Genomic DNA, 20,483 nt, shown 5'->3' on the forward strand with positions numbered 1-20,483 from the left:
TTGTCAGCCCACAGTTGAATCCACAGATGTGGAACTCATGGATAAGGAGGGCTGACCGTATGCATTTTCACTTTAGGCCCCCAACAACACTTTGACGTAGTCTTTTGTTTGTTTGTTTGTTTGTTTACAGATAAAAGAACTGAGACTAAGAGAGAGAGTAAGTTGGTATCACCCCAGCTGGGAAATGGCAGAGGCACAGTTCCAGATTCCCTGTGAGCTCCCTCCCTTCTGTGTGGAAGGAGCTGACATTCTCCATGGGTTCTTCCAGGGAGCTTTGATTCCCATGCCTGGTAAATGATCTCCCCCACACCCGGAAGGGAAGCTTTGTGTTATTTGAGGGAAAGGAAGAGGCTTCGAAGAAGAAAGGAAGAAGCCACAGGGGAAATCATGGAAAGCTCTCAGGCTGAACTAGTTTATGCTATCAAATAGTTTTTTCTCAAGAGCTTGCCTTGGTATCATTGTACTGAACAAATATTAGCAGATTTAAAAAATGATAACATTGACCTTTTTTTTTGTAAAATATTGCACCATTGACAGCTCCAAATATAGCTCTTCTTATACTTGCGTGGCCACAAGTACCAGTTGCCAAACATTTTCAAAAGTGGACTGGAAGCAGAACACCCTTAGTCTTTGTCATTTTCTTAAAAACAAAAGAAAACACCCTTCTCCTGCCTTCCCCAAACCATTCAGTTGAGTCACCTTGTTTTACGTGCTGTTGGCCAAGAGCTGGGCTGTCAGCATCATCCTGTGACAACTAAGAGTTCTTAACTTTCTGGCCATCAGGTTTTTCCTCTCATCACTGCATCTCTTCTCCTTCACAAGACCTCATTTCCCACACCAAAGCGTGAAGGTACAAGCCAGAGTTATGACCCCTGTCTTGTCAGTATGAAGTTCTAGAATATATGTATGTATTTTAAAGCTCCTCAGGTAATTATGATACAGGTAACCTGGCGCCAGAATGGTGTTTGGGACATCCTTGTTTTTTTTATTAATGAGGAAATTGAGGCCCAGAGTGATAAGTAACTTGTCAAGGGCCTTCCAATTCCTAATCTAGGCTCTGGATGCTGAAAATAACCCAGATAGAAGCCAGAGGAAGCCCATCGGTTCGGCATAGGCCGGCCTCCTGGGGCACAGAGCAGCATGAGAAGGGAGGGTGTGTGTCTGCCGGGGGTGCGTGGAGAATACTCAGCCCAACGTCTTCTATTTCCGTTCATTATCACCCATCTTCCACAGCCTTCAGATCTGTCATAATCTGATCACATGATTTTTTTTTTTTCGGATGGAATCTCGCTCTGTCACCCAGGCTGCAGTACAGTGGCGTGATCTTTGTGCATTGCAACTTCTGCCTCCTGGGTCCAAGCAATTCTCATGCCTCAGCCTCCCAAGTAGCTGGGATTACAGGCATGTGCCACCACACCCGGTTAATTTTTGCATTTTTGGTAGAGGCGGGGTTTCATCATGTTGGTCAGGCTGGTCTCGAACTCCTGACCTCAAGTGATCTGCCTGCCTCAGCCTCCCAAAGTGCTGGGATAACAGGTGTGAGCCACTGCGCCTAGCCTCACATGAAATTCTTTATGGTATCCTATTGTTCTCAAGATCAGTTCTCTCTCTCTAGCATTATATACAGGTTGAGTATCCCTTATCCAAACTGCTTGGGTTCAGAGTGTTTTAGATTTTATGTTTTTTCAAATTTTGGAATATTTGCCATATACTTACTGGCTGAACATCCCTAATTCAAAAATCTGAAATCCAAAATGCTCCAGTGAGCATTTCCTTGAGCATCATGTGGATGCTCAGAAAATTTCAAATTTTAGAACATTTCAGATTTTCAGATTCAGGATACTCAACCTGTATGAGTCCCTTCCAGACCTGGCTCCTTGCCTGTTTTACTCCCTTCATTTTACCCCCACAGCCCCCCGCCCCGAAGCCAAACCAAACCACTTGCTCCTGCTTGAACACACACAGCCTTCACACCTCCATACCTTGCTCACAGCAGTCCCTCCTTCATGAGCTCATGCTTCAGGTGCTCCTGTAGTACCTGGGTCTCTTCTTTAGAGTCCCTGTCATCCAGTAATGATTTGTTCAGTGTTTACCTAGAGATTGCCCACAAGTAAAGGGGCTACACCTGTCTTGTCTGGACCTGGATAAGAGCAGTTTTGATTGGGTTAGCTGTGAGGGAGAAAGACCAAAACCTGATTGAGTGGGTTTAAGAGAGAATGGAAAGAGAACTGCAACCAGTGATTAGAGACAATATTCAGTAAGTTTCACTGTAAAGGGGAACAGGGAAATGGAATAGGATCCAGATGGGGAAGTGGGGTCAAGAGAGGTTTTTAAATTTTGCTTTTTAACATAAGAGAAATAACAGCATGGCTGTAGGCTCGTGGGAATAATGTAAGTATGTGGAGCAGTGTTGATGATACAGATGGGAATTTCTGAGTAATGTATGAGTAGGAGGAGTGGATATGATGCACAAGGGAAGGGCCAGACTTAAAGAGAGTGTGGCTTGGCCATGTGCAGTCATGTAGCGATCATAGAGTACCCAGGCTCAGATGTTGGATGGTAGGTAGAGGTGGCGGAGCCTGGGGAAGTTCTGATATTCTTACTGAAATCAGAAGCAAAGTTACCAGGTGAGTAGGGGAGGGAGGTGTCAGGGGTGAGGTGATTGGAGCAGGTGTAAGGTCAATGTCTAGGACAGAGGGACCGCATATGGATCAGGGAAATGTAATATGGTTGCTGGGTAATATTAAAGCCCAAATGAGGTTAGTGGTCATGATTTTAAAGTGAGACCAATCAACATGGTTGAGTGTTTTTCTCTGGTTGAGTTAGTTGCACAGATGCCAGCTGAGAATACATGGAAACACAGAGAGGCAAAATCCCTGCCCTCATGGAGATTATGTTTCAGTAAGGGCAGATAGCACTGGACCAATAATTCCTTATTTAATAACAACATGATGATTGCTGTATTGGTCAACACAGAGGGTAACAGAGCATCTAACGGGTGCCTGTCTGAAGTGAGCCATGTATATACTGAATGAAGTCCTGGAACAATCCAAAATCTTGCCTTCTTTTTTGTTTGAATTGCAAACTGTGTGGTGCTGTAGCAGAGCAGTAACAACATATGCTATAATTTTGTGTTTCTTAGTGATCTGCTATGACTTTCATGCTTATTGCTATATAAGCTGTAAATCAACCAGGAAAAGTAGCAGTTGCCCAGTATGTGAGAACCATGTAAATGGACCTAACCCAAGGCAGGAAGGACACTTGAGGAAAGTAAGCAGTATGTATAAAAGGCATGAAATATATCCACTCTCTCTCCTGTTCTATCCCCTTGTCATTTAATCTTCCTAGATGTGGGCAGTTGCTTAAAGATTCATGCTGTGGGATGAGAGAACATATCTTTCTGCAGCTCATATGCAGCACAATAGATGGTGGCTTAGTGGAGGGAGGTAGATGGCAGAGAGGAGCTGCTGGTTATTTTAAGTGTAATAGAATTTAGAAGATTTTAATAGTAAGAAGAAACCCTTTGCTTCTCAGCTTGCAGTCTCCAACACCCTTGAAAATGTTCTGATTTTGAAAGAATTGTGGAAACAGTACCTACGTGGAAATCACCTCTGAATCTTGAACCTTGTATACCCAAACTTTTCAAGGGAAGATGTAAGATTTAACTGAGGTTCTTTGTGGTGCTATTCCATGAGATAAGTAGCCGTAGAGGTCCTTGCCCTGTCACTGGCAACCCTTAATCAGACACACACACATGTGCGCGTGCACACACACACACACATTCATTCCCTCTGTCTCTCTGATCTGGCTGGTCAGAGAAACACTCGGACTCTGGGCCAGCAGCATTAGCACCTGCCACAAGCTAGTTAGAAATACAAGTTGAGGTCAGGCGCGGTGGCTCATGCCTGTAATCCCAGCACTTTTGGAGGCCAAGGTGGACAGCTCACAAGGTCAGGAGTTCGAGACCAGCCTGGCCAACATGGTGAAACCCAGTCTCTACTAAAAATACAAAAATTAGCTGGACATGGTGGCACACGCCTGTAATCCCAGCTACTCAGGAGGCTGGGGTGAGACAATGGCTTGAATCCCGGAGGCGGAGGTTGCAATAAGCTGAGATCACACCATTGCTTGTACTTCACCTTGGGCAACAGAGCAAGACTTCATCTCAAAAAAAAAAAAAAAAAATTATGTATATAAAGTTAGTTGGTCCCTCCCCAGACCTATTGAATCAGAATCTCTTGGGCTGGGGTCCAAACTTTACTAAGATCCCCTTCCTTAGATTGTATCCTGGCTCTATCACTGTCAAGTTTTCTTCATCTATAAGATGGAGATCATAATGGTACCTACCCCCTACCTACACTTGTGGTGAGTATTAAATGAGTTACTGTGTATCAAGTGCTTAAAGAGGGCCTGGCACATAGAAAGCTCTTAGTCAATGGTAGCTCTTATTGTTATAGGGCACATGAAAATGTGAGAATCAGTGATGCTATTGATCTCACACCATAGTCCTTTGTTTCCAGCTTATTTGTGAAATAATATCAGAAATAAATTACTCCTGCTTCTGCAGCTCCCCATGAAACTAGAGAGGTGTGAAGAAGCAAGGACAGCTGCAGTCAAACCCAGAGAATGAACAAGGCTTGGTTTCAAGAAGAGCTTTCCTAAGAATTTAGAGATTCTCTACCTTGTCACTATTGACATGTTTGACATTTAGGGCTGGATTGTTTTTGTTTTTGTCTTTTTAAGGCAAGGTCTTACTTTATCACCCAGGCCGGAGAACAGTGGTGCGATCTTGGCTCACTGCAGCCTCCACCTCCTGGGCTCAAAAGATCTTGCTACCTCAGCCCCACAAGTAGCTGGAACTACAGGCACATGCTACCACGCTTGGCTAATTTTTTGTAGATACAGTGTTTTGCCTTGTCATCCAGGCTGGTCTCAAACTTCTGAGCTCAGGATATCCATCTACCTTGGCCTTCCAAAGTGCTGGGATTACAGTCGTGAGCCACCGTGCCGTCTTGGATATTCTGTACATAGGCAGTTTCCGTGCATTGTAGGATGCTGAGCAGCATACCTGGCTTCCACCCACTAGATGCCAGTAACATCCTTCAAGTTTTGGGTTGCAACGCTCAATAATGTCTGAAAACATTGCCAAATGTAGGGGGTCAGAGTGGGGAGGGGAGGCAAAATCTCTACCTCCTCATCAGAACCACAAGTTTATAGTGATGAAAAGTGTGGGTGTCTTCAGAGGGGGTTATCAGGGAGGGGACCTTTTCAGAAACAGAGCATGGCATTCATGCATGGGGCAATAATATGTGCCAATGCTTACTGCTTGTCAGGCACAGTTCCAATTTTGCATGCAGTACCTCTTTTAATCTTTACAACAAACCTAGGGGGCAGGTACTATTTTCCCTACTTTATACATGAAGAAACCAAGCTTTAGAGAAATTGTCACAGTGGTAAGTGATTTAACAGGGAATCAGTCCCAGGGCCATTTTAGCCATTATGCTGTATTGCTGAGCCCTACATATATGTGCTTCTCTCTCTCTCTCTCTCTCTCTCTCTCTCTCTCTCTCTCGTTTTTTCTCTCTCATTTTCTCTCTCCCTCTCATTCTCTCTCCCTCCCTCCCTCCCTCCCTCTCTCCCTCTCCATCAATGGGGCTGTAGGCCTTTCCCTATCTATCTTCAGAACCTGGGAAGGACTAGAGAGGAGAAACAGTCACTAATTGGCCAGAGCCCAGAACTGACTTTCAAAACACTTGAGCTGACTGCAAAAGCAGACATGAAAGCACAGTGCCTTCTTCCATGTTCTCTCTCCTCACCCCAGGTGTCACCCTCTCCCAAGAAGCCTTCACCCTGTGTTGGCTTCCCCCTCCTCTCCTCAGTTCCCTGGGGGAAAATCACTCCCCACTGCACACCCTGAGCCACAGCCCAGCACCCAGATATCAGACTCTGCAGCTGAGAGACTAGGGGGCAGTTCTCACCATCAAAGGGAGCTGGTGGGGAGGTGGGGCAGGTGGAGTGTGAACAGGACTCTGAGTTCACTGACAGGATGACATTGTCTCCTGATCCGAGGGTCACTTTGCATTTACTGAGGCCCTATGGAGAGTCAGCAACTGGCGGTGGGTTGTAGAGAGCAGTGCTCTCTGGATCTCATCTCTCTGTTTGTAAATTGAGAGGGTGGGGCCACATGGTGTCTAAGGGAGGGTGTACCTTACGAGGCAGGAGTTTCTCAGCCTGGTTTTGCATCAGAATCATCTGCTGAGAAAGAGATGCCTGCTGTCTGGCCCCCATTTCTGATGCAGTCGGATGTTTAAGATCTCAGGTGACTGCAGTGCGCAGCCAGGGTGGAGAACCACTGCACTTGCCTGAAAGGGCTTGGGGTTGGACTGATCTGGTGTTGGAGTTCTGGCTTTATCACTTGGAGGTCCCAAGGCATTTATTTAATGTCTCTGGGTCTCAGTTTTGCAAATCTGTAAAATGGAAATTATGACATCTACCTCATAGGAGTAAAACAGGAAAATTAGGTACATTGGTAAAATGACACCCAGGGCAGGCTGTCAGTGAGTCTCCACTCCCTTCTGACTTTCTGTTAGGCAGGGATGTTCCTCACCTGTTGATGGACACGTGGATTATTTCTGCCTTCTGGCTATTGTGAATAATACTGCTATGAACATGGATATCTAAGTATCTGTTTGAGTCCTATCACTGCTCTCAATTCTTTTGGGTAAACACCTAGAAGTGGAATTGCTAGAACAAATAAGTTTATGTTTAATGTTTCCTTCTGTCCATCACATCCTCTTTTCCACCCACAGGGCTTTGCATCTGTGAGTCCCTCTGCCTGATCTTGCCTCCTCTGAACCTTGCTCAGTTGACTTCTTATCGTTTAAGTGTTAGCCTAAATTCTTGCTTCTTCTGCAAAGCCTTCTCTGGTCCCCCAAACTAAATTACCCACTTTTTAATCTCGCTTATATTATTGCGTTCATTTTCTCTGTAACACTTTCCATACTTTGTCATTGTATAGCAAGTAACTTACTTTTCAAATTCCTGTTAAACTCCCGGTTCTGAGCTCAGTGGCTGGTACATAATAGCAGCTCAATGAAACTGTCTCATAAAGTCTCGGCTCTCCTGACACTCATGTTTATGACAAGCCGAGGCTGAATGGGATGCAGAATGATGGTGTAGGTATTACAGGCAAAGGAGTAACTTGGAATGGCAGAAAGGAAAACCAGAGTTTTGACTTTCAGCTTGTGTTTCGGGCTGGCTAAAAGGACGTGATTCATTCAAGTTCCTCCTGACAGGATGAACTCTGCTTCCAGGGCACAGGCAGTCAGCAGGGGCATTTAGAATGTGGGCCCTTCCTGCCTTAGATTGTATCCTGGCTCTATCACTGTCTAGTTTTCTTCATCTGTAAGATGGAGATCATAATGGTACCTACCCCCTACACTTGTGGTGAGTATTAAATGAGTTACCATGTATAAAGTGCTTAAAGAGGGCCTGGCACATAGAAAGCTCTCAGTCAATGGTAGCTCTTATTATTATTATTTCTTAACGTTCACTCTGATGCTATAGAGATATAGATTATAAGCAAGGGTTAGAGAACTCTGCCAAGTGCTTCCTTCTGTCGAGCACTCAGGGATGGCTCTTGAAGGGGGCTGTCCATCTCTGTCTCTGATCAGGTCCAGGATTAAGGGAGTTTTACTTTTTGCTTTTTAGCATCCTTCTAGGACTGTTCTCTGTCATATAGTTAGGAGGGGGTCACTATAATCATTATCAAAACAGTGTACCAAACAGGGAAATCAGGACAGATAGGAGGTTGTGTCTTCCACACAGAAGCCAAAGGAGCTCTGGACTCTGCCTCTTCCCATCCCTGGCTGCTGGAGCTTGGGTTTGTGATCTAAGCATGGGCAACAAGGTACTTCTGTCATGGAATCCTGGGTGGTCTTGATAGCTTCAGGCTTAGGTGTAGGGTCATATAGAGGTTCTTCTTGGCCTCTATGGAAGATTCAAGGGTCCAAGTTATGACACATGTCTGGTGGTGGCAAGTATCCAGGGGTGGTGATGCCTGTGGGAGCATCAAAAACCATCACTAGGCCAATGGTTGGTTTTTGATTGCTTTGTTCTGTTTTGGGACGGGTCTATGTTATTTTACAGTAAGAAAATATATATAATAACAAAATCCAATAGGAATTCAGTAATTGTTTCTTTAAATAATGCATTTTTGAGCTCTAACTCATACTGTACAACTCACCTATTTTAAGGTATACAAGTCATTTGTTTTTAGTATATTTGCAGAATTGTGCAACTATCCCTAAAATAAATTTTAAAACATTTTTATTCATAGAACCCATTAGCAGTCACTCGCCTCTTCCCCTTGCCTCCACCCTCTACCCCATGCAACACCAGCCTGTTTACTTTCTCTATAGATGATAAACTATTCTGCAATCAGGATTTAAGATGTACCTTCCTTCCATGAACGAAAGGTTCCTGCTTATGTTTTGTATTCAGGTTATCTATTGTTGCATAACAAATGACCCCCAAATTTAGCAGTGTAAAACAAAACGTATTTATTTTCTTACAGTTTTTGTGGGGCAGGAGTCCAGGTACAGCTTAGCTGGATCCTCTGCCCCGAGATCTCTCACGAGGCTGCAGTGTGTTGGTCAGGGCTACGATCTTGCTTGAAGGCTCGACTGAGGAAGGATCTGCTTCCAAGCTCACTCATATAGTTGTTGGTAGAATTTGGCTCCTTGAGAGCTGTTGGACTGGGGGCCTCATTTCCTTACTGACTGTTGGCTGGAGGAATCCTCAATTCTTTGCCACGTGGGCCTCCCCAACATGGCAGCTTGCTTTATCAAAGCCAGCTCAAGAGAGAATCTGCTAGCAAAACAGAAGTCACAATATTTTGTACACTAATCATGGAACTGACATTCCCTCAATATTGCTATATTCTTTTGGTTAGAAGCAAGTTACTAATAGGGAAGAGACTACACAAGGCCATGCATGCCAGAAGGTGGGGAGCACATGGACCATCTTGGAGGTGGCATAGCCTTTCCTGCAGGACCATCCCTGAGGCCTGTCCTGCAGGACCATCCCTGAGTTCTCTAGGCTGCTCCATATATTTTTTAATTCCTGCTTTTGTTTTTGTTTTTGGCTTGAGCTAACCAGAATCAATGACTCTTGTTTGCATCCAGACTGCCATACTTGTTTGTTGCTTATGATTCTGTCATCTTGTGATTCTGGTTTCTATTGATTTAGCACCTTTCTCTGTGAGGTATGAGCTACTTGGTAAAGTATTTGGCATTACCCATTACTCCTTTTATCCCCTTAAAGTCACCAGTTCTGTGTCTGAATATTTCCTTACCTCAGAACCAGCTGGTAAGCATCCATCTGAACACTTATTTGAATATGAGTCTTCACAAAGATCACAGAAGAAAAATTAAGAACAGAATTAGCACTGTCAAAATAGGAAAACTGAATCCTGTTAATGGGAGAGCCCATAAATCCTCACATTCATCCCAGAATGTGTTTTTGTGGTTTTTCCTCAGTTAAGCCATGACCAGAGGGTTGGTTTCCTCCCCAGAGCTTCAGCAGAATTTAAGCATCAGAAATCCAGTGCAAGCTAGTTTAAGCAAGAAAATGAAGTCTGTTGGCTCGGGTAACTAGGACATACTGTGGAGGCTCCCAGGATCAAAAGAAGAATGACAGAGCTCCTAGGTCAGCAACCAGTGACTCAAGACAGGTTTAGCTCTTGTGGGCATCTTCATTGTCTTCATGTCTCACTTTCTTGGCCTCAAGATTTGCTGTTGTAATCAGGTTTTCTCAGCTTGGTAATATGTAATGTTTGGTAAACCCTAGCTTAGACTTTGAGCCACAAGAGAGAAAATCATTGGTTCAGGTGTTTATTCTCATGTCCCGGAAGACAGGGCACTATGCTAGGCAAGGGCCAGGTCACATGGCCAAATTCCAGTTGTTAGAAGAAGGACCATGGGAAACCAACAGCCACTACTGCACAGAACAGGCGCTGCTGTGAACCATTGTCGGTGCCATAGGGATAGACAGAGAACCATGCAAATGACCCCTAAATTATTGGAGATTCCCAAAAGGACAAGACAATGTCAGTGGTAAAGGCCTGACTGGCAAATGTAGATTAGAGTGATCCTTTTTTAGACAATTGTCTTCATGGAGTCTTGGAATTAATTTTATTGCACCCAAGGTCCAGCCTACTGGTGAAATAGAATCACACTGAATTTTTCCATTCTAGATTTTACTTGTTCCCTGACTACTTGATAGTTAAAACAGAGACAAGAAGGCCAGGGATGACAAGGAAAATGTCCATTTCATGGACTCATGACCAAGGTTAAATTACAGTAACAAAGGAGGCCAGAGCTTTTTATTTGCTGCTGCATTCTGTGATTCGTGGGCAGATTGTTGTTTGTTTTTTGCTTTTAACGTTTCAAGTAAGGAATGATTTGTCATGTTCATGAAACCCACATATATTCAGGGACCGCTTATTCTTAGAGTTAAGGGTAAACCTTGTTTTTAGAACCAAATCAATATAGATTGAGATCAAGATTGGTCAAACACTTCTGGAAGATGTAATATTGTGCTCTCTTTAAATATGTTTATTGACACCAATAATGGGCACTGCCACTTAGAAATATGCTCTTCATATATCTCTCACCCTTTAATGGGTGCCAATTAAGAGGTGACGTAGAGCTCAATCTCCGCCCTGCTGAGAGTGTACGTGTGAGATTGAATTGCGAATGTACATTGACATGGTTGTGACTTTGCATCAAGACTGGCAAGAAACATTAGCAAATAAAAGATTTGCTGTAGGGAAAAATATTCAAAGGTCAAAGTTTGCTGAAGAAAGTTCTCTGCTTATGCATGGTACTTGGATGCTACAAATCAAAAAGGCTGCCTCCTCTCAAGTTGTTGATTCTTCATGTCGCAGATTTCTCCCCTGACACCATTTCATGTGAGTCCCTGTTCAGGAGAGAAAAAGCATGGGGGATGTTTGAAAGCTCGGGGACCATTGTTGATGTTGTCCCTGCTTGTGTCTTGCAGCCTACTTCTGCTTCCTCCTGGCCGCTCTGGGTGTGACAGCTGGTGCCCATCGCTTGTGGAGCCACAGGTCCTACAAGGCCAAGCTGCCTCTGAGGATATTTCTGGCTGTCGCCAACTCCATGGCTTTCCAGGTGAGGATGGAGGGTCCTCTCTGTGTTGGGGGACCCAGTGCAGAAGGCAGTGTGGGAGGAGGGGAAAGATGGGTTGACACCCCTCCATCCCGTCCTAGACTCGGTGTTCAGGCCCCAAGCACGCCCTATCTATCCCAAGTTTTTATCTCTTTGTAGCTTTTAGATATGGTAAAATGTCCCCTGGGGGGTTTTGTGCCCTAAGGCATGCTGAACTACTGAGGGGAAGGGAGACTCCTCTATCCAGAGCCCATGCTGTGAACATACCCTGAAAGCCTCAACATTTGTCCAGCCCTAACCAGGGGCCAAGTTCTGTGATAAGCACACTGGTACGCATATAGTATTTGATCCACACAGTAGCCCTGTGAGCTAGATGCTACACATCTCCATTTTACAGATGAGGAGAATGAGGTTCAGTGAGGTAAAAGAACCTGCCCAAATCACATACCTAAAAAATAGTACATTCAGGGCTAGGCGAATGCAGGCCAGCCTGACTCCAAGTTATTGCTCTTCCAAAACCTAGTCCTGAGGTAGCCCTGCGAGGTCCTGGTGGAAAGACTATTCCATCTGAAGTTTGAAGACTCAGGGATTTTACTCTGATGGGTGCTAGCTGTGAATCACTTCCTCAACTTCAGTTTCTTTATCCGTAAAAATAAGAACAAAACTTCATTCTCAGGGTTGTTATAAACTCAATGAAAACTGCAAGGGGCTATAAAAATGTAAGAGACGGTCATCACTGTACTAGGATTGGGCCATATTCTTTAGGACTATTCCAGCCCTAGGCCATTCCCCACCTCCTTGGGTACTTTCCTTGGGTACTTTTGGTTTGGTCATGGATCTCTGTTTTCCCAATTCCTAATCTGAGTGAGAACAACTTGTTTTCAAAATTTCTGCCCACATATGAGTGTAGATGATTCTGGGCCCCATGCATTTTCACTCATTGGGAAGGATCGTGATTGCCAAAAGTGCTCTAGAGTCCAGGGAAACAGGTGACCCAGGAGCTTCCCTGTGGCCCTCAGACACACAGCTCACGTGGCCACGTCTGCCATGGGCTTCCCACTCCTATGAGACAACCTGATGTGGAATATTTCTCTAAGTGCTCTTGTAGCTCAGAATTCATTTCCTTATTTTAGGCTTCTCTCATACAGTTTGACTTTTCATAAGGTAAATAGGATATAACACAATAGGTCAATTAGGGAACACAATTGGTGATGTGTATATATACTGCTTGTAATTCAAGCACAGTCAGGAATTAGTACTGAGGTTCTAGGAAATAAGCTATTAAGCATAAGGGAGCAGTTGGCAGCTTCCTGGTTCCATGTCCATGTGTTCACCACTGGCAGTGTGAACTATGCTGCACTTTATTTTGACTTCAACCATCTTATTTCAGTGTTGTGCTTTCAAAATAATAATTGACTTAGGCCTTAGATGACGTTCAGGACCTAACTTGATAATTTTCATTTCTTGTGTTCAAGCAATCCTTTCTTAATAGCCTCCAATGACACACTCATGTAGTTATAAAACATTTCATTATTGGACTTTTTTTCCAAGATAAGTAACTTGTAGCTGAAGCTTAAAACTCTGATTTTTTTTTCTCATGAAACTATTTGTTTATAACTCAAAATTTGAAAACCTAAGTTTTCTTAACAAAACACCACATAACAGAATATTAGATTGTGATTTAAACTTTATTTTAAGGAGAAAGTACACTGTAGATGGAAGTACCCAGGTCCTAGAATAAATTCTTGGCTCTGCCATTTGCTAGATGTGAGCCTTTCTGCAAGTATCAGTTCCTTTATCTGCAAGGGGGGCAATAATAATATTTGCCTCACAGAGTTGCTGGGAAGATAAAATAATGAATAAAAAGTACCAAGCTTATGGTAGCACCTGGTGAATATTGTTCTCACTTTCTCTTTTATGAGAATTGATATATTGTTTAATTGGTTTCTGTATGCTAATGTCTGTCATATAGAAAACAATACATGATTGTTAGGTAAATAAAAAAAATGAACAGCTTTAAAATGTAGTTTTAGAAACCATCAAATTTGAACTATGCATACTTTTTCAAGGCCCACATTTGTAGTGGATTTTAAAAATTCATTCAACAAATACTTATTGAGCACCTACTATGTGGCAGGCACTGAGAAGGCACAGTGAGAATAACAATGAGCAAAGAGTCACAAGCCTCGCCTTCATGGAGCTTTTCTGTCTAGCAGGATACTAGAATCCCCACAGTTTCCCAGTGGAAATTTCAGTGTTTCATGGGCCTGGGGTTTTATAACAACGTCACGTAGACCTAGGTGGAAGGTACCTCTGTAAGATCAGCATAGGGCAGTTTCCATAACATGCAGAACTGTGTCAGTGGGAGAGCACCAGAACAGAACTAGAACTAGTCAGTGTCTAGAACAGTTTCTTTAAACCACTTAACCCTGTGAGGAGAACAACCTGGGGAAGTGAAAAAATGCTATGATCTGCCAGTGTAGGGTGGTGACTTATAACCCTGACTTAATGCAGTCATTGATTTAGTTGCCCTTTGATAATCCATGGGTTTTTAAAGATAGTTTCAAAGATTCTCTCTCTTCTCTCCTTCACCAGAATGGTCATGCCATTGGCCAAAATGGACAAGTCATGCCATAGCTGTCTCTGTTTGGGAGCAGCAGGGCTTTTGCTATATGCTACAAACAAGACCTTGAGCATTAAGAACAGTGTTCTTAAAGTTGAGACTTAAACATTTTAAACTCCTTTTCTTTTTCTTCTGTAGAAGATGTATGTGTGGGGCTGAGAGGCAACAGTAGGAAAGGTGGAGATACTTTTAGTCTAAAAAGATGATGATGGGCTGGGCGTGGTGGCTCATGCCTGTAATCCCAGCACCTTGGGAGACCAAGGCGAGTGGATCACCTGAGATCAGGAGTTCAAGAGCAGCCTGGCCAACATGGCAAAACCTCGTCTCTACTAAATACAAAAGTTAGCCGGGCATGGTGGTGCATGCCTGTAGTCCCAGCTACTTGGGAGGCTGAAACAGGAGAATCACTTGAACTCAGGAGGCAGAGGTTGCAGTGAGATGAGATCATGCCACTGCACTCCAGCCTGGGTGACAGAGTGAGACTCCATCTCAAAAAAAGAAAAAAAAAAAAGATGATGATGAGGCAGGAATGCCTGACAAGGAGCTATATAAAATCCTCTGTCCCCTCTGAACCCTTGTATTCAGCAAAGATCCCCCGAGTTCCTCTCTGGTCTATCCTCCTTCCTTGCCAGTAGGATGAAGTCAACCTAAAGACTGCTTGCAACTTCCTTATAATTTGCTCCAAGTCAAAGATGGACCCAGGTGACATATTCCTGTTCTCCAAGAGTTAAGTTTTCACAGGCAAGAGCCAGGATTCGGATTTGTGCTGTCACGCTCATGCATCTGCTCCTACTGGCTGCATCTGGGTCTCTCATGGATCCAGTCCAATCAAAAGCACCTACTAGATGCTTCAGCCCACTCCCTCATGGCTCATATTTCCTCATCAAGTCATGGTAATGAGGCATTGGATTGAGAGCTGGAAGAGAACTAAAGGGATTTAGCTTAAGTTCTGTATTTTGCAGAGGAGTAAACAGAGAATACCAGTGACTTCTCAAAGTTCACACAGCTAATTAGTGGATAGACTGAAAGCCCACTCTCCTGATTCAGGCCACCCATTAGATATTCTTATATGCTGCCCTACAGCGTGATTTCTAAACAATACAGAATTGAGTCTTTTTTTTTTTTTTTAATCCTCTCTGACAGTCTGTCTTTTAATTGGTGTATTTAGACCATTCACACTTAAAGTAATTATTGATATAGTTGGAGTAATATCTACCAAGTTACCAATTATTGATATAGTTGGATCAATATCTACCAAGTTTCTGTTTTCCATTTGCTGCCCTTTTTCTTACTTTTAATTTGTGTATTCTACTCTTTTTCTATTTTTATGTGGTTTCAATGCACCATTTTGTATAAGTCTATTTTCTCTCTTCTCTTTTTTTTTTTTTTTTTTTTGAGACGGAGTCTCGCTCTGTCGCCCAGGCTGGAGTTCAGTGGCCAGATCTCAGCTCACTGCAAGCTCCGCCTCCTGGGTTTACGCCATTCTCCTGCCTCAGCCTCCCAAGTAACTGGGACTACAGGCGCCCGCCACATTGCCCGGCTAGTTTTTTTGTATTTTTTTTAGTAGAGACGGGGTTTCACCATGTTAGCCAGGATGGTCTCGATCTCCTGACCTCGTGATCCACCCGTCTCGGCCTCCCAAAGTGCTGGGATTACAGGCTTGAGCCACCGCGCCCGGCCTCTCCTCTCTTAACATATCAATTATACTTCTTTTTAAAAAAATTTTATGGATTGCCCTAGAATTTGTAATATACACTTACAGCTAATCTAAACCCACTTTCAAATAACACTATACCACTTCATAATAGTATCTGTAGTAACACAAGGACCTTATAACAGTCTATTCCCAATTTCTCCTTCCTGTCTTTTAAGACGTTGTTGTCATTCATTTTACATATCCATAAGCTATAATCACTAAACAAATTGTTACTATTCTTATTTTGAACAAATTGTTATGTGTTAGATTAAGAATAAGGAAAATAAAAGTTTCTATTTTACCTTCACTTATGTGGATCCGGGTTTCTGATATAATTTTCCTTCTCTCTGAAGAACTCCTTTTACCATTTTCTGCAAGGCAAGTATACTGGTGACAAATTCCCTCAATTTTGGTTTGTCTGAGAATGTCTTTTTTTTTTTTTTTTTTTTAGAGACAGGATCCCACTCTGTCACCCAGGCTGGAGTGCAGTGGAGCAGTCATGGCTCACTGCAGCCTTGAACTCCTGGGCTTAACCACCCCTCCCACCTCAGCCTCCCTAGTAGCTAGGACTACAGGCACATAGCACCACACCCAGCTTGAGAAAGTCTTTATTTCTACTTCATTTTCAAAGAGTAATTTTGCTGAGTACAGAATTCTAGGTGGGTGGATTTTTCTGTTTTAATATTTAAATATTTTATTTCACTTTCTTCTTGCTTGCACGGTTTCTGAAGAGAAACCTAGTATAATTCTTCTCCTCTCTCCTCTATAGGTAAGGAGGGATTTTTTCCGCTCTGGCTTCTTTCAAGATTTTCTCTTTGTCTTTGATTTTCTGCAGTTTGAATATGATAATACCTAAGTACTAGCCAGGCATGGTATAAACCCTAAGTGTAGGGTTTTTTGGTGTGTATCCTGTTTGGGGTTTTCTGAGTTTCCTGCATCTATGGTTTGGTGCTTGTCACTAGTTTGGAAAATTCTCAGCCATTATTACTTAAATATCTTCTTTTTCTTTTTTATCTTTTTTGAGATGGAGTCCCACTCGGTTGCACATGCTGGAGTGCAGTGGTGTGATCTTGACTCACCGCAACCTCTGCCTCCTAGGTTCAAGCGATTCTCTTGCCTCAGCCTCCCAAGTAGCTGGGATTACAGGTGTGCGCCACCACACCCAACTTATTTTTGCATTTTTAGTAAAGACAAGGTTTCACCATGTTGACCAGGCTAGTCTTGAACTCCTTTCCTCAAGTGATCCACCTGCCTAGGCCTTCCAAAGTGCTGGGATTGGGCCAGGCGTGGTGGCTCAAGCCTGTAATCCCAGCAGTTTGGGAGGCTGAGGCCGGTGGATTATGAGGTCAAGAGGTCGAGACCATCCTGGTCAACATGGTGAAACCCCGTGTCCACTAAAAATACAAAAATTAGCCAGGCGTGGTGGTGCACACCTGTAGTCCCAGCTACCTGAGAGGCTGAGGCAGGAGAATTGCTTGAACCTGAGAGGCGGAGGTTGCAGTAAGCTGAGATCGTGCCACTGCACTCCAGCCTGGTGATAGAGCAAGACTCTGTCCCAAAAAAATAAAATAAAATACAAAGTGCTGGGATTACAGGCATGAGCCATTGGGCCATTGCACTCCAGCCTGGGGAACAAGACTGAAACTGTCTCAAAAAAAAAAAAAAATTAGCCAGGCATGGTGGCATGTGCCTGTAGTCCCAGCTACTTGGGAGGCTGAGACATGATAATCGCTTGAACCTGGGAGGCTGAGGTTGCAGTGAGTTGAGATTGTGCCACTGCCCTCCAGCCTGGGTGACAGAGCAAGACTCCATCTCAAAAAAAAAAAAAAAGTCATTGATAATGCCCCTACAAAGTAGGTACTATTATTTTCCTCATTTGATAGGCTAGAAAACAGAAAAGTGGTTATGTAACCTGTCCAAGGACATTCGGATTTATGTGACAGAAGAGGGGTTGAAATGTAAGCATCTGGACTCCAGAAGTCACCCTGTTACTGCTGTGCTGTAATGCAATAGTCCTCAGCCTTTGTGGCACTAGGGACCAGTTTCATGAAAGACAATTTTTCCATAGATGGTGGGGTGTGGGGATGGTTTCAAGATGATTCAAATACATAACATTCATCATTAGATTCTCATACCAGTCCGTGGCCCGGGGGTTGTGGACCCTGCTCTAATGCCTCTCCCAGTGTCCAAATACACATTTATCCTTTCATTCAGCAAATACGTGTGTTAAGCATTGTTCCAGGCACAGGAGAACAAGACAGACAAGGTCCCTGTCCTCATAACGTGTGTACTACAGTAGGAGAGAGCGCAAAAGAACATGTGAGCAAATGAACAAACAAATGTATTCAGAGAGAGAAGGATATAAAGAATTAAACAGAGTAACGTCACATGGAGGGCACCTTTAGAAAGTGTGGTCAGAGAAGACCTTGCTGAGGAGGTGGCATTAGTGCTGAGACCTGAAGGAGAGGAGGTTAGAGGGAGAGCATCCAGAGGGAGGAGTCAAAGCAAATGCAGGAACTAGGATGCTGTGTTCAAGGAGCAGAAAGATGGCCAGCATGGCTGGTCCATGTGAGTGCAAGGCCAGAGTGGGTGACGGGGGCCACATCAGTGCAGGGCTTTGTCAGGCAGAGTTCAGATATTGTTCTACATATCACGGGAAGGCACTGCCAGGTCTTAGGCAGGGAGTGACATGGCCTCATGCATTTCCATGGCTTGAGTAAGCCTCAGACCACAGTCAGGAGACCCCAAAGAGTTTGTGCCAGGTTCAGGATCATAGGCCATCCCCCAAGGCTGGGTCTCTGTGGGGTGTGCCTGTCAAGGAGGGAGACTTGTATGCGAGGCAGCATCCTCAAGTACAGCTTGTGCTGTTAGCAGCAGCATGCAGTGGCAGTTGTGTAGAAGAGAACAAAGCACCAGAACTTTAGTGCAGCTCAGGAATCCTTAACCTTATGTGGCTCTCTGTGGCTTCTAAGTCTCCCTTCAGAAATCCTGCTTCAGTGTTGCCACCTTTCCTAGCCATGAGCCCAAGCTTCAGAAGTGGTCCTGACCCGGATGTCCTGACAGGTTTTCCTGGTGTGATTTTGGAAGGTGATTTGCACATCATGCCTCACATTGTCTTCTTCCACAGCATTTCACCGTCCTAGGCACATTTGGGACATTTGGAAGTCATGTGCAAAGAGCAAATAGCTTGGTGGTCTCTAAGCAATGATGCCGTACGGTGATTTATCAGTTCATTAAAGCGTTGTCATTCCATGCATGCTGCATTGTAACCCCTTCCATCACGCGGAATACTCCGACAGCCAAAGTGGTGCAGGTGGGAGGTGGCCTAGCGAGTGAGTGAGAGAGCAAGGAAGAGAGAGAGAAAGGAAACCAGGAAACTCTCCAGAGGCTGCTGAGTGGGGTACGGCATTTTCTTTCTGCACTTACCTGGTGGGATTAATTATACTTTCTACCAACAAAAATGAACCGATTTTTAAGGTGGAAAATAAAAAGTGAACCGATTTTTAAGGTGGAAAATAAAATTTCCCCACCCCTAAGATGCCTTACTTGCTTATTTGTTGGGGATCCAGGTCAGTGAAAGTAGGTGAGATGAGAGAAATCACCTAAGAAAATGAACCTCAAGGGGATGAAAATGTGACAGTCTGAGCAAGAGGGTGATTAGACAGATGGACAGACCAACCAACGGGGCTGGTCTGTTTCTCACAGCACCATCTCCAGATACGCTGGGAACTCTTTAATGCAGACCGTACCTGCTTTGTACAATGGGTATATTTCTAACCACTTTAAGGTGATTAGATTTTTGTAAACCAAAAAAACCACAATACTTTAAAGAGTTTTTATTTAAAGAAATATTTGGTAGAGATAATTTTTATAAACAAATACTATCAGATTTTATGTTAATTTAGCCTGGCATCTGTATTGGAAGAAAGATACTGTTGTTGGAGGTGAATTCCGCATGCTGTCCTGTCAATTGGGAATCTATTTGGAAACACATTTTCAAGCTTTGTGTTTCATTCTGTCTGCTCTTCCTGAAGATCTTTAGAAGTGCTGCATGCAGTGAACCTCCTTAATCATGTATTTTCTCCCAACCTTTCTTTGTCTTGGAACCACAGAAGGTTAGAGCTGGGATCACAGGCGGTTAGAATTGGGGAACCTTAGAAGCCACGAGTCTAATTCTTTTCCAACAGCTGAATAAACTAAGGACCAAATGTCTGAGCTTATTTTGTTTATTTTTCCCAAACCGTCTCCAAAAATGTTTATGGACATTGAAGAACACTGTATTGCAATGCAATTCTTTGACAGGTCATTTCTCCCTGTACCTGTCACTAGCCATTTGGGCTGAGACAGCACAATGTCATTGCATATTCTTTATTCCATTGCTAGCCTTCCAGACACTCTTACGTTGCTGCTTTCTAGATTTCCCAACCCACTGATTATTTTGCATTTTGGATGATTTCTCCCCCAGCTGCCTTCATTTGCATTTTTCCAAAATCAAATCTCATTGTGATAATTTCTATTCATACTTCTAACCTCTTTAGATCCATCTGTGTTATTCCTCTGTGCTCAATGATGTCTGCAGCACCTCCTAATTTAGTACCAATCAGAAATGTTATTAACAAAATGTGTAAGCTTTGTTCCCAGACATTAATGAAGATATGAAATGAGACAGATCTAACAGACACAGTGAGGCCTTCTGTTAGTGGCCTCTTCCCACACCCTTATTAGATATTGAACTGTTTTTCATCATTGGTCCTTGTTTATCAAAGTTCAGGCTTTTCAATCATCGTGTTCCAATTTCTATTAATGCCAGCCAGCGCTCTTGTCACAGGATTATCTCAGGAATGCCCCCTCAATGCCTTATCAAGCTCCAAAGATACATGTCTACAGGAGTCATTGAATCAGCAATTTTAATTAATGATAATATTTATTGAGTTTCAGATGCCAAATGGAAATTTCTAGCTTTGTTTTTAAAAAC

The 20,483-nt window shown here is 43.5% G+C and overlaps 1 protein-coding gene across 1 annotated transcript in view; it reads left to right on the top strand.

The window, feature by feature from the left end:
• The window catches only part of SCD5 (stearoyl-CoA desaturase 5), a 171,385-nt gene that overhangs the window by 83,054 nt on the left and 67,848 nt on the right, over window positions 1-20,483 (top strand). The window contains exon 2 of the mRNA XM_005554934.5: window positions 11,062-11,192. Coding sequence (XP_005554991.1) covers window positions 11,062-11,192 — 131 coding nt within the window. The remainder of the gene's footprint in view (window positions 1-11,061; window positions 11,193-20,483) is intronic.

This window comes from Macaca fascicularis, chromosome 5 (assembly GCF_037993035.2).
Source record: "Macaca fascicularis isolate 582-1 chromosome 5, T2T-MFA8v1.1".
NCBI lineage: Eukaryota > Metazoa > Chordata > Mammalia > Primates > Cercopithecidae > Macaca > Macaca fascicularis.